At 51.5% G+C, this 12,958-nt stretch overlaps 5 protein-coding genes across 5 annotated transcripts; 4 read left to right on the plus strand and 1 right to left on the minus strand.

Moving 5' to 3' along the window:
- Nucleotides 1–1,680: 1,680 nt before the first annotated feature.
- On the plus strand, nt 1,681–2,460 carry N7498_000431 (haloacid dehalogenase, type II; the record flags this gene model as incomplete). The annotated part of the gene is made up of 1 exon (XM_058447494.1): nt 1,681–2,460. One exon carries the CDS (start codon nt 1,681–1,683, stop codon nt 2,458–2,460), a length of 780 nt encoding a protein of 259 aa, XP_058312905.1.
- Nucleotides 2,461–2,752: 292 nt separating this feature from the next.
- N7498_000432 (uncharacterized protein) lies at nt 2,753–3,872 on the plus strand (the record flags this gene model as incomplete). Its single annotated transcript, XM_058447495.1, has 3 exons — nt 2,753–2,764; nt 2,831–3,709; nt 3,765–3,872. The coding sequence occupies 3 exons, from the start codon at nt 2,753–2,755 to the stop codon at nt 3,870–3,872; spliced, it is 999 nt and encodes a 332-aa protein (XP_058312906.1).
- A 291-nt stretch (nt 3,873–4,163) lies between these two features.
- On the minus strand, nt 4,164–6,101 carry N7498_000433 (siderophore iron transporter mirB; the record flags this gene model as incomplete). The annotated part of the gene is made up of 4 exons (XM_058447496.1): nt 4,164–5,095; nt 5,150–5,489; nt 5,549–5,819; nt 5,884–6,101. The coding sequence occupies 4 exons, from the start codon at nt 6,099–6,101 to the stop codon at nt 4,164–4,166; spliced, it is 1,761 nt and encodes a 586-aa protein (XP_058312907.1).
- Nucleotides 6,102–7,512: 1,411 nt separating this feature from the next.
- Nucleotides 7,513–8,626, plus strand: N7498_000434 (uncharacterized protein; the record flags this gene model as incomplete). Its single annotated transcript, XM_058447497.1, has 2 exons — nt 7,513–7,572; nt 7,628–8,626. The coding sequence occupies 2 exons, from the start codon at nt 7,513–7,515 to the stop codon at nt 8,624–8,626; spliced, it is 1,059 nt and encodes a 352-aa protein (XP_058312908.1).
- Nucleotides 8,627–11,530: 2,904 nt separating this feature from the next.
- Nucleotides 11,531–12,645, plus strand: rasB (Ras small monomeric GTPase RasB). Its single transcript, XM_058447498.1, has 2 exons — nt 11,531–11,694; nt 11,765–12,645. The coding sequence occupies exons 1-2, from the start codon at nt 11,617–11,619 to the stop codon at nt 12,419–12,421; spliced, it is 735 nt and encodes a 244-aa protein (XP_058312909.1). The 5' UTR covers nt 11,531–11,616; the 3' UTR covers nt 12,422–12,645.
- Nucleotides 12,646–12,958: the final 313 nt, after the last annotated feature.

A 12,958-nucleotide genomic window follows, 5' to 3' on the forward strand; every position in this document is an offset into this window, starting at 1 on the left:
AGTTTATCTGGCGTGAAGGGTGAGGCGAGATATGTTCAGGTCGCGAACGGCATTCTTGTCATCACTCTTCCATCCGAACGTGTGATGTCGCAGTTTAAAATCCCAGCGCTGTAATTTGCCATAAATTGTATTGTTACGTATGCCCGCAGACTTTGGGCGTACTGTCAACACTTGTTCTGGCCGATGTATGCTAATATATGCTAATATTCTCCGAAACCCCCACTAAACCCTCGATGGTGTAGTTGGATATCACGTTCGGCTGTAATGGAAAAATTGTAACCGAAAGGTCACCGGCTCGATTCCGGTTCGAGGGAACAACTACTTTTTTTTTTGCCCATATCTTTTTTTAAGAACCAAATAAAAAGCACCCCGCCTCAACAAAGGTGAAAAAAAGAGACCATTCCCCCGAGCCGGAATCGAGCCGGCGACCTTTCGGTTATATGTGAATCCATTACAGCCGAACGCCATATCCAACTAGACCATCGGGGGTGTTAGGTGGCAACGCTGAATTTTCTTATGATCTATCAGACTGTACTAGAAATTCGATCTGAGTAGGTTAAGCGACAACACTAGGATAACCTTTAGAAGCAACCAGTAGGCATAGTCTACTAGAGGGCTAGGTTTCTGAATTCTTTCGAGGCTTTGGGCTTTTTATGCAACTAAATTTTGCCCATTGTTCACTAAATACAGGTGTCTGACAGGTAAGGCTACCCAAGGAGCAGTAGTCATAATGGTAGCGGAAAAAGCGCCTGATACCTGCACTACAGTATCGTACCGGTGATCCTGGTATGTTGAAGTGAAGATGGCCTTAAAATTGCATTCAGGTGGTGTTCTAGATGAACTAATCATTTTACATTACCGATCTGTTTTCGCTATCTTCTATAGGGTAGCGACTTCTTGTTCTTGGATATATGTTACAGTCAAAAACGGAATAACTCGCCGTCAGCAGGTGGACTCAAGGTTATCAACCATCGGGACTAATAGAATAGATAGTATAAAATAAGAAGAGAGGAATAAAAAGAAGTGAAAGCTTAGGTGAAAGGCCTCAAGGGTTGCTATATCCCGATTAAGAGGAACGAACCGAACGGGGGAAAAAAAAGATGTTCCCTCGAACCGGAATCGAGCCGGTGACCTTTCGGTTACAATTTTTCCATTACAGCCGAACGTGATATCCAACTACACCATCGAGGGTTTAGATGTTCATTCGCTCGATTTAATAAATCAATACCGACCACGCACGTTCCAAATTCCATACCTCAGCGGAAGACCATATACTGTGTAAGCCCCGTAAAGATGGTGACTATCTCCGGCTCGCTCACTGTCTGCTTTTATACGTACCTACATAATTTTACGAGACCCATGTCAAATTGAGAACCGCCGAAATGTCTGCAATTGAGTGATAGAGTTTTCGACTCGTCGCTGAAGCCATGTGGTTGCGATGAGTCGACTTTAAGTGCGGGGAGAACGATAAGCCTGAACCCCGCCGGCGCTGCCGGCGTTTGGCCTCGGTTCGCTTGACTCGGCGGCATACAGTTCTTACATTGATTCATAAGGGCAGCTTTTTGAATATTCTGCTCGGTCCTAGACAATATCTGAACTAGTCTCATCGCATAATCCCGACCACGACACCACGACCATTGCGGGGTGACTTGCGATCCATCGCCTGCAGAGCGGCCCACCATGACGGCTCCTCAAGCCTTGTTCTTTGATACATTTGGCACGGTCGTCGAATGGCGCACCTGCGTCACGAATGCCCTGACCACCGCCGCTCAACAAGCACTGGACTCTGATAGGGTTATCCCTGCTGATGTGCGGCATCGTACATCCACTATGCGCGAGGCGGATTGGGTCGGCCTCGCCGAGGAATGGCGGGCTTCCTACAGCAGATTCACGAGCACTTTCGACTCGTCCAAGGAGTTCGTGTCGGTAGATCAGCACCACTATTCCGCACTGCAAGATCTATTCCACCAACGAGGGATCCTGGACTTGTTCACCGATAGTGAGCTATGGTCGTTAACATTTGCCTGGCACAGGCTGGATCCCTGGCCGGACAGTGTCCCAGGTCTCGATCTATTGAACAAGAGATTCGTCACATCCACTCTATCAAATGGCAATGTGACCCTGCTTGAAGATCTTCAGAGGCATGGATCCCTACCCTTTGCCCATCTCACAAGTGCCGAGAATTTTGGCGCCTACAAGCCCTCGCCTCTCGTTTACAAAGGAGCTGCCAAGTCACTCGGTCTGGACCCAGCACAATGCGCCTTGGTAGCAGCACATCTCCATGATCTTCAAGCAGCCAAGAGCTGTGGCTTTCAGACTATCTATGTCGAGCGACACTTGGAGGAGGCTTGGTCCGCTGATCAAGTGGAACAGGCCAAGAAAGATGGCTTTGTTGATATTTGGGTTAATTTGAACGCGGGTGGTTTTTTAGAGGTGGCTCGACGGCTCGGGGTTGAATGATGACACGATATTGGCCATATACGTATACATTTTAAAGAATAAATACCGTGATATGTATTGGCTTTATGAATTGGTGATGTAATGACGCACGATGAAAGTGGCGGATTTGTCAGCCCCGCGAGAGCTACTCGTGACTGCGACAAGATCGCATTCCCATAAAAGTTATCGTAAGTCGTCTCGTCGATGACAGGGTATAGGGTTTATCGTTCATTGTTCCACTCCCTGGTTCCTGGCGCATTTCCTACGTGTATTAGCCATCAACGCCACGGGCCCCGCCAAGGAATTATCAACCATGTCTGACCAAGTAAGCTGTCTCAATATATGCCCAAGAGCATGGTAATTATTTTTAATTCAGCTAACAACTCAAAAGACGAAAGTTTACAAGCATGCCGACTCCGACGGTCACTTCCGACGGAAAGACTCGTCCTTTCGATCCCGGGTGTCTCGCGATGCATACGCCGAGTTTCCTGCCGAGAAGGATCGCTACGTGCTGTACATCAATTACGGCTGCCCATGGGCGCACCGAGCAAACCTGATCTGGACATTGAAGGGCTTGCAGAGTATCATTCAGATGGTGATTCTGGATCCAGAGCTCGGCCCGGATGGATGGTTCTTCTCTGGCCGGTATGGATCAGCCGAAAAGGATCCCTTGTACGGGTTTAAGTATCTAAAGGAGCTTTATTTGAAAGCTGATCCTGAATACAATGGACGGTATACCGTGCCGACACTTTGGGATAAGAAAAGGGGAACGATTGTCAACAACGAGAGCAGCGAGATCATCCGAATGCTGTACACTGAGTTCGACGACTTTTTACCAGAAAATCTACAAGAGGTGAACAAACCGGGGGGTGGATTCTACCCAGAGCACCTGAAAAATGAAATTGATGCGATGAACGCGTGGGTGTATCCACTGATCAACAACGGCGTCTACAAGACGGGTTTTGCCACCTCGCAGGCTGCCTACGAGGAAAACATATACCCACTGCTTGAAGCACTTGATCGCGTTGAAGAACACCTGAGCCAGCCGGGACACCAGCCATTTCTATTTGGTGATCACATAACCGAAGCAGATGTACGACTGTACACGACCATCGCGCGTTTCGACGTTGCTTACTATCTGATCTTCAAGTGTAATCTGAAGATGATCAGACATGATTATCCACGACTTGACCGCTGGTACCGCAGGCTGTACTATGACGAGTCCGAGCTGACTCGAGGGGCCTTCAAACAGACGACTTTCTTTGACATCGTATGTTTCGCGTATTCGGATTCGCACTGGAAGACGAGAGGCTGACTGAAAATAGTACAAATTTGGGTATGCCGTTGCCGTTGGAAACAAAACTGGCAACTCAGAGCTAGTGCTTCCTGTCGGTCCTGTTCCTGATATTCTCCCCCCAGAAAAGAAGGAGTAATCGCTAGTGGTCACTTAATGCTTATTCTCACACGGCACCTTCACCCTGACGAGAACAGGGCGGGAAAGTTGATAAATTTGACAAATGGAGACGAGTCGAGTAGCGTCTCTATCTCAGTTCTTAGGAATCTTATTTTAGTGAAATCCCCCATTAGTATTCTCATATACAGTAAAAGAAACATTTTGAACGCCCAGTCAAACCTCTCTCGTTCTCATTCTCATTTCAAAACGTCAAAAGGTTGATACTACCGACGTCAGCATCTAGGATCATTCACAGAAATCTATATAGGCATTAGAGGACCATCCCCTTGGTCTGCTGGATCTTCTTGACATTAATGTCGCGGATCATCATCATGAAGAACAGACTCAGGGCCATGATTGCAGTGCCAGCAATCAGCATTCGCTTCTGGGTGGCCGCATAGGCGTATTGAAGCGCGACTCTAGTCGGGGAGCCCATGGGGAAACTCAGCTGCACCGCAAGGTCATCATAGATCTCCTGCCACTGACCAACAGATTCCTCGGGAAGCATGGTCTGGAGTAGGCCCGGCAGAGTGTTAGTCCAAATGGCACCTGAGATACTGCCACCAATGGAGCCACCAATAGTTCCGAACAGGCCCAACAAGGCCAAAAGTGCAGCCAAATCGTCATGGTCCGCAGCAGCCATAACAGCAACCTGTTGACCAATGATGATAACACCACCACCCAGGGCAATGAAAATTTGGCACATGATGATATAGCCTATACCAAAGCCAGGGTTTCGGAAGTAGATCATCAAGCCAACGCCGAGCATGTACAGCGGAACGCCCCACATAAGCACCCACTTGAAATGACCGGTGAAGCTGATTAGAAGACCAACGGCAAAGAGCTCGACACCCGAAATGATGTCAAAGACGCTCGAGATATACCCGGCGGATGCAAGCGAGGTGTTGTACACAACCTGCAAGTAAGAGGTGAAGTAGTAATTCCAGCAGTAATAGGCGATCTGGTAGCTGGCATCTAGCAAGCAAGCACCAATTACAGTGCGATTTTTCAGCAGGTGCCATGGGACGAAGGGGTGACGGGCACCAAATCTTTCCCAGAAGCCGAAAGCGACCAGCAGGACGAAGCCCACGACCAGCATGGCAATAATATGGGCGGACTCCCATGCATCGGGAGATGAAGCCGCGAGAGTGAACGGCAGCAGGAAGAGGACGAAGCCAGCGCACAGAAGTAAAACTCCGATAACTGAGAGAAATTGAGTCAGACATTTGTGGAGTGAAAAGTGTTGATCTCACTTACTGTCAAATTCGATCAAATAGTGGACCAGGCTTTCGGACCAGCGACGACCGCTGGGCGTTTTCAGGACCAGTCCGTTCTTCTTTGCCTTTCTCTTACCCAGCTGCATCATGACAATCATAGGAGTAGCAACGAAGGGAAGGACGATAGCCCAAGCACCATAACCCCAGCGCCAATTGATAGCATATACCGACTCCGCTGCCTTGGGACCGCCGAATGCGGTAATAATATAGGGAGAGGAAGTCAGGGCAAAAGCAAGACCGCGGTTGCGCAGCGAAGAAGTATCGGCCGTGACCACGTCGACGCAAAAGATCATGCCTGTGAAGCCAACCGAGTAGAAAACCTGAGTTGCAATCATTGTCAATTGCGTTACTTATTTCGTCGTAGTGATCATAGACTTACGTTGGCAGCAGCATAGAGCTCGAAGCTGTTGCAAGATGCCATGAGAACCATGCCCAGTGTAGCAATCGCCAGCATCAATACAAAACCGAAAGTGCGATCCCACAAGTTCAGAATCTTGGCAACCGGTAGATAAGTGGCACCAGCCATAACGTTGGACACGACGGAAATGACTGGCAACAGCGAGTGATCCTGGAATGCGCTGGATACGAAGGGATCCAGGTTGGCGGAAAGCGATGACTCAAAAGCCCTACAAAAGTAGAGCAGCCACATACTGCAGATTAGAAGTTAGTAACTCGCCAGATTTTTTGCGACAAAGGATTGATGTGACCACTCACCAAATGTAGACGATGATAAGGGAGGAGGTCGACCATGACAGAGTCATGGCTTCCGCGATTCTCACACCATCCTGTGCATTCTCATCTGGGACATCATCAAGATTCTCCTGTCCATCAGGGCCATATCCAACCGGCTTCTCCTCCTTCTGGCTCTCGACGTTGACATTCATCTTGGTCTTAGTGAAATCGGCCTCCTGGGAGGTGTTATGTTCTGCCATAGCGACGCGTAGCCAAGAACAGGGTCTGGTCTGCAAGCGTTTATAGCTAACAGATACACCAAGACAAAGGAAAAGAAAAACCAACGGAGAGATAAGATCAACCGCCGAGAGATCAAGAATGGGGGATACGGCCTAAATAAGTTCAGATCGACCGACACCGGGGAGAAAAAGTCTGCCATATAGCGCGGCCCCTTTCTCAGCGTGCCACTATTTCCTGCCAAGTACTTCGGCCGGCGGGGTCGTTAACCGACAGCCAAGCCTGTAAATTGGCTAAATCTTTCGGATCGTGAGAGTCCCGACCACGGCGGCAAAGCCTTGGCACAGGCAAGCGAAAGAGCCGAAATCCTGAGTAAACCCAATTATACCATGCGAGAATAGCTCTAGGCGCGCTAAAGGTGGCTCGCCGTATCCATATGCAGCAGTAAACGCGAAGAATCTCAAGGAGAGAAACAGAGACATGGCAATATGGAAGAGTTGGCAGGGACATGCCAAGCGAGGGGCGGCAGGCCAGGATGTGACTATAAAGCTGGGCAGCGGCGCCCATTCAATCAAAGCTCAATGCCCAGAAACTCGACTCCAGCGCACCTCCGGCGCTAGTTTGAATTCTTCCTTAATCTCCTGACAGATGATCAGATAACTCGGAGCCAAGACCCACCGTCTTGGCCTGTGTGTCAATGGCAAGCGAGTGGTACGAGGTGTTGGAGAGGAGGCCAGGTCGAGGCTGTGTCCCACGTACAATTCCGCACGAAACCCACACGCCAAGAAGTTCATATCGTTCATATCGTTCGGAGACTTTACGAGACATCGCCACTAACTAATCGAATTGACCTACACAAAATCCACGTGCCGAGAACTGCCAAGAGGTCGAGAGGGAGCTTGTTATCGGTAATGCTCGACGCATATGCCAGCGCAGCGTTGACGACCGGACGCTCCAGCACCGTGCAGTCAGCCCCACATCCTGCGGCACAGCATTAATCAACCCCCAACCCCTAGCCTCAGTAGCAGTGATGCTCTTCCTAGCTAAGGCGGGCTCTGTAGCTCTCGGCCGACCGATCGTTCTCGCGAGTCTCGGCATGGAGCCGACCATGGTAACGACGCTTCGCTTGGGCCCAGTAAGCGCAAAAGCGCGCTCTTGGCGAGATCTTACATGGATCTTATCAATCAATTTATTCTGAAAGAAAATCAGATAAAACCCAGAAGGGACTCCAATATTTAGAATTCATCCTGACCTGTGTATAGAGTGGACGGCGTAGCGTGTAGTCGTCACATACCAGCGCAGAGCCCTAATTCCACATTGGGAACGGCCCGCGTTATCGGCCACTCGTCTTATCTGATGTCTCCTTATCTGATCTGACGACAGGATCCTCAGAGTCCAGTCACCAACCCTTGCGAAGCTCCTAACAACTACGCCATGCAACTCAAGGGGCTGACCTCCTTGGCCCGCGGCCAGCCGGGCATCCTCCACCACATCGTAAAGCCGCCCCATCCCCCTTAACCCCTCTCCCGACTAATCCGGACTCCACCAGACCCCAAGCCTGGTCTCCTTCGAATACACGCGCGGCGTGATCCGCAAGCCGCACACCCTCATCTTCGTAGGAGGGCTAGGTGATGGCCTCGGCACAGTGGAATACCTTAGCGACATCGTCCAGGCACTGGAACCGACCGAATGGTCGGTATTCGGGCTGGTGCTATCCTGCTCATACGGCGGCTGGGGCATGGGCCGACTCGGGAACGACATTGACGAGATCGCACATACGGTTAATTATGTCCGAGAATACAAGACACCACAATTTGGGCCGGGCAAGGTGGTGATTATGGGCCACTCGACGGGCAGCCAGGACGTGATGCACTACATCAACTGCCCGAACCCGCGACCTGCACATCCTATTTTCGATAGGGACTGGATACCCGTCGTACGTCCGGAGGTAGACGGTGCCATTATGCAGGCGCCTGTCTCGGACCGGGAGGGTATTTTGTGGGTGGTGAAGTGTGGTACGGAGCGGGATAGCCCGGAGACGATGCGCAAGATCTACAACAAGGCGGTAGAAGATGCACGACGACACACATACGAGGATCACAACTCGGTCGATACGCTTGTGCCGTTGTCTGTGACGGGACGGATTGGATACCCGACCTCGGCGCCAGTGAGCAGCCGGCGATTCTTGAGTCTGGTCAGCCCGGAAAGTCCCGAGAAGCCCGAGGAAGATGATTTGTTTAGCTCGGACTTGAGTAATCAGCGGTTGGAGGATACCTTTGGACAGGTCGGAAAGCGGGGTCTGTTGAGGCAGCAATTGCTCGTGCTGTATTCTGGTCGGGACCAGTCGGTGCCTCCGTGGGTCGACAAGGAGGCGCTGCTCAAGCGGTGGAAGTCTGCCATTGATGTGCATGGCAAGCAGTTCTGGAGTCCGCACAGTATGGTTATTCCCAATGCTTCGCATGCTCTCAGTGACTCAGATCAGAAGGAGCCACGGCGAATCCTGGTAGAGAGGATGACTAGGTATTTGCATGATATTCTGCAGGGTTAGCTTAGGAATTGATAACAGCTATATTGTGTACGCTCTGCGATGTACGACCACTTGTCAGTGAGAAAATTGTTCCATCATTGGAAATGGCCCATGTTTTTGGCCGTCATTATCTTCTATCAAATTGACCGGGGTCTGAAGTTATCCAGACCCATCATTTAAATGGCAAGACGCCTCTTATCTTTGCAGCTATCGTCTGTCGCTTGAAGAAGGGTCTAATCTATCGTGACAGCTGGCCAAGGTTCTCCGGTATCTACCAAAGGCCCAGTAGTCAGCGATTGACATGCTGGAAGCGACCTACCGCCTAGCCTCTTGATGGCCACCATTTCGGTCAATTCGACAACGGGCGCGCAACAGATCTCATCTTTTAGCGGCGATCCTTTGAGCAGATCTTTTCCTGAGACAGCCGATATCCGAAGATAAATCGGGATTCGTTCGGCCTTTGAATGAACTGAGAGCGGCAGATACCATTCCTCATTACTGTGAATCATTGGACAATCCATGCCAATAAAGTCCTGGAGCATCACCTAGATCCAGACTATCGATTGAGATATAGTTCTGGTCAGATGACCATCATGCCTTGCACATAAGCCGAATTCATGGCTCAGGTCCGATATCTCTGTCGAGAAGTTTAGGAGCCTTCCAAGCGAGGCCTGATTGAAGAAGATCCATTGACCCCTTCAAAAGTCGATTGTCCAACGGAAACAACCTCGTGACTAGTCCTAGAACTATCGACGCCCCTGAACTGAGCTCCAAAACCAAAACCCCACCGGGAGGACTCCGCCAAGATTAACCCGACTTGCTCTAATCCCCTGACCCCCATCCGTCCATTGACTAATCTTGAGATAGTCTATCCAAGAGCCAGTCTACCGGAACTTGACATGTCGACCATGTCGATCTCGTAGGTCACCTGGACAAAGCTAGGGCCAGGATGACGGACGCGTACATGACCGGAAGACGCCTCCCGGTCAACCGTCCTGCAAAACCCGACATCGGGTTAAATTAGTCGCGCAAGGACCAGTTCGAGCAGCCACCCGTTCTGACCAGGACGAGACCATAGCGGGCCGTTGGATGCCATATGGCGTCTCCATCTAACGGCCGAGCAGGACGGGATGATCCGTGGGGGTCTTCCCGAACCTCAAAGGCGACTATTGGCTTGGAAGAAAGGAATTGTCTTTCCCGGTCCTTCACGCCGGGCCTCACCGCTGCATCAGGACCAAGCACCAGCCTGTGCAGGGATGAGATCATACCATAGTGTGATAGTCGTGACATGTGAGAAAAGGGGAATGCACATCGCTACGATATAGGGCCATACAGGGTTCAAAGTCCTCCAATAACACAAAGAGCAAACCGGAAGGAAGGCAGAAGGGCATCTGGTCAGCCCAGTCTGGACTTTAGAGTCTCAAGGCACCTTAACGAAGTTTGACTGTAGGCCGCGGCCCCGCGGCCAGAGAACTGGGATGCGCGACGGAGCGGCTCGCCGGAGAGTCGCCAGGAACCTGCCTCGGCTCCAATTGACAAAACGCGAAATTAAACCGGTGTCAACTTCTCCAAATACACAGGGCCGAAGGTGCTCCACTGCGCTCATCCAGGCAGCTTTCGGGGACGATCCGTCAGGCGGGAATACACGCGCCGTTCCGCGGGTGGATGCCTCCTGCCCACTCGAGTCGTCGAGGATACATCCAGTCCATTGCACCGGGACACTCTGTCCATGCATCCGGTTCCTTCGGCGACCGGAAGCGAGAGAGGCATTGAAAATCCATTCTGGAACGGTTCTGAGCCAGGCTCAAACCGGACAAGATCCGTCTCCTCATTTTTTTTTTTTTTAATCTAACGGGGTCCTAGGAGATAATTGCTGACCATTGACGGAATCCTTCACAGAGTTTTCAGACTTGAAACGGCAAGGGTTCAGGTTCAGGTTCAGGTTCAGGTTCAGGTTCAGGTTCAGGTTTCCTGTTTCCTGTTTACGATTCACGATTCACATATATCAGATGAAACGCAGTGGAGAAATGAAGACCGGCACCCGGCACTTGCTTCCACGTGCAGGATACAAGAGAGTGAAAAAAAAATAAACCTTCTCGCTTGGCCAGCTTCCCGGGCTCCACCGAGGCCATAGCAGCTTCCTGTCGTGGCATGGCACCAAGGCCAATCTCGTCTCAAACCCCCCTGACTGGGCCGTTGGCTCTAGGCCCGGAATCTTCTTACCCACTGTGCCCTGTGCGAGTTCCCCGTCCCCTTTTCTTGCCAGGTGGAGACCCGAGTTTTCTGCGATCTATCCACGTGTAGTGGGTGCGATCGCGTGAAAAGTACGTGCATGTACTTGGGTGCCTAGGTCAAATTCATCTAGGTGCGCGTGAAAAGTTAGAAAAGAGGATCAGGGAACACGGTTGAGAAGCATGGCGGAAATCTTAATATGGGTGAAATATGACAAGGGCGATTGGGCTCACCGTTTAGTCATTGGCCCCCTTGGGAAAAAATGTATGATCTCATTCAACTTTTACCGAACGCCTTGCAATTTCCGTTTGACATTGTGTACTTTGCACTTTGCATGCACCCAATCATCCTAACGAGGAGCTGATCATTTATTGTGTACGTAGAAGGGTGGGGGGGGGGGTATGGCTAGGGGGAGAATATTATTTCTTTTTCCCCTCGATTTCTTTTTCTCCTCGTGCCACTCCTGTACCCGAGACGGTCTCGGAGCTGTAGTGATGGACCGGGGTTGACCAGAGCGATGGGTTCGAGAGAGGAGGTTTTGCATGGGAGATAATTTCTTGGACCTTAAGAGTTTCCCATATCCCACCATGTCCACCAGCCCCTCCCTCTCCACTTAGTTCCAGCCACTGCCCGGACCAGACTTCGCACACTGGAGCCCCCTCTTTTCCCCCTTCACACAACCTGCGTCATCTCGCGATTGTTGTGAGCTCCCTTTTCCACCCCCTTGACTTCCTTGCTCTCGACCTCATACCCCCTCCACCCCCTCCCCCTTGCCCGCCATGTCGGGGAAAATGACATTGTACAAGTTGGTGGTGTTGGGCGATGGAGGTGTTGGAAAAACCGCTCTTACGATTCAGGTTGGTTGAAACTTCGAACTCGGTCTTTCGAGTCCTGCATCACTGACCCTCGACCGTTTCTCCCTTGCAGCTCTGCCTCAACCACTTCGTCGAAACATATGACCCGACCATCGAGGACTCCTACCGCAAACAAGTCGTCATCGACGGACAGTCGTGCATGCTCGAAGTGCTGGACACCGCGGGCCAGGAAGAATACACCGCGCTACGGGATCAGTGGATCCGAGATGGTGAAGGTTTCGTGCTGGTGTACAGCATCACGTCGCGCGCCTCCTTCTCGCGCATCACCAAGTTTTACAACCAAATCAAGATGGTCAAGGAGTCTTCCAGCTCCGGATCCCCCTCCGGCCCCAACTACCTGGCTTCCCCCATGAATACCTCGGGCGGACCGCCCCTGCCCGTGCCCGTGATGCTCGTCGGCAACAAGAGCGACAAGGCGGTGGAGCGCGCCGTCTCCGCACAGGAGGGCCAGGCCCTTGCGAAGGAGCTCGGCTGCGAATTCGTGGAGGCATCGGCGAAAAACTGCATCAATGTCGAAAAGGCCTTTTATGATGTTGTACGCATGCTGCGACAGCAGCGGCAGCAGGCGCAGGGCGGTCGGGGTCAGGACCGTCGCCCGACTGGCTTCGGGTCGGGTCGCGACCGCAACGCAGAGGCCGAGTATCCGAAGCCTTTCCGGACAGACCACCGATCGCGGCATCGCAGTCGACTGCAGTGCGTCCTCCTATGAGCGGCCGGGTCCGTCCGGGAGGGTATTACGTGCCTCTTGCCTCCATGATAGCTGTCCTAACTTTCCTATATGTCCTTTCTTATATAATTCTGTTGGTCTCGGGTGCATTTGGAGGGTGGTTCTGTCTTTTGGTTACAACCTCGTTTGGCGTCGGCGGCCTCTTTCCTCCCTCGACCGTGCTTCATATCATCCGCTCCGCTTGCCATCGCAGAGCTCTGGAGATGAGGAGCTATCCTCAACGCTTTCTTTCGTCTCGACATTCTCCGGATTGCACGCTTCTTTGTCCAGCACTGTCCATGCGGCATCAGATTCGCAACACTTGGCCCCCGAATCCAACCCAGCAACCACCATCGGCTCGTTTGAACTTTGGTATGCTCACCCACTACTTGATATTTGGGATATGCTTTGGTGGCTCACGGGCCCACGGATGATTGGGGAGCGGCATTGCATTTCCTGAGAGCACCCGACGCCACAAACACAAAAAAAACTCCCAGGCGACGAAGCCAGAAGATCGCAGTCGCGCATTAGCAGGCATTT

This window comes from Penicillium cinerascens (genome assembly GCF_028974065.1).
Source record: "Penicillium cinerascens strain IBT 15544 chromosome Unknown contig_16_segment0_segment0, whole genome shotgun sequence".
Classification (NCBI taxonomy): Eukaryota; Fungi; Ascomycota; class Eurotiomycetes; order Eurotiales; family Aspergillaceae; genus Penicillium; species Penicillium cinerascens.

Coding starts and splice junctions, on each gene's coding strand:
- rasB (XM_058447498.1), top strand. CDS start 11,617: ATGTCGGGGAAAATGACATTGTACAAGTTGGTGGTGTTGGGCGATGGA. Junction 11,695..11,764: donor AAACCGCTCTTACGATTCAG/GTTGGTTGAAAC, acceptor TCTCCCTTGCAG/CTCTGCCTCAACCACTTCGT.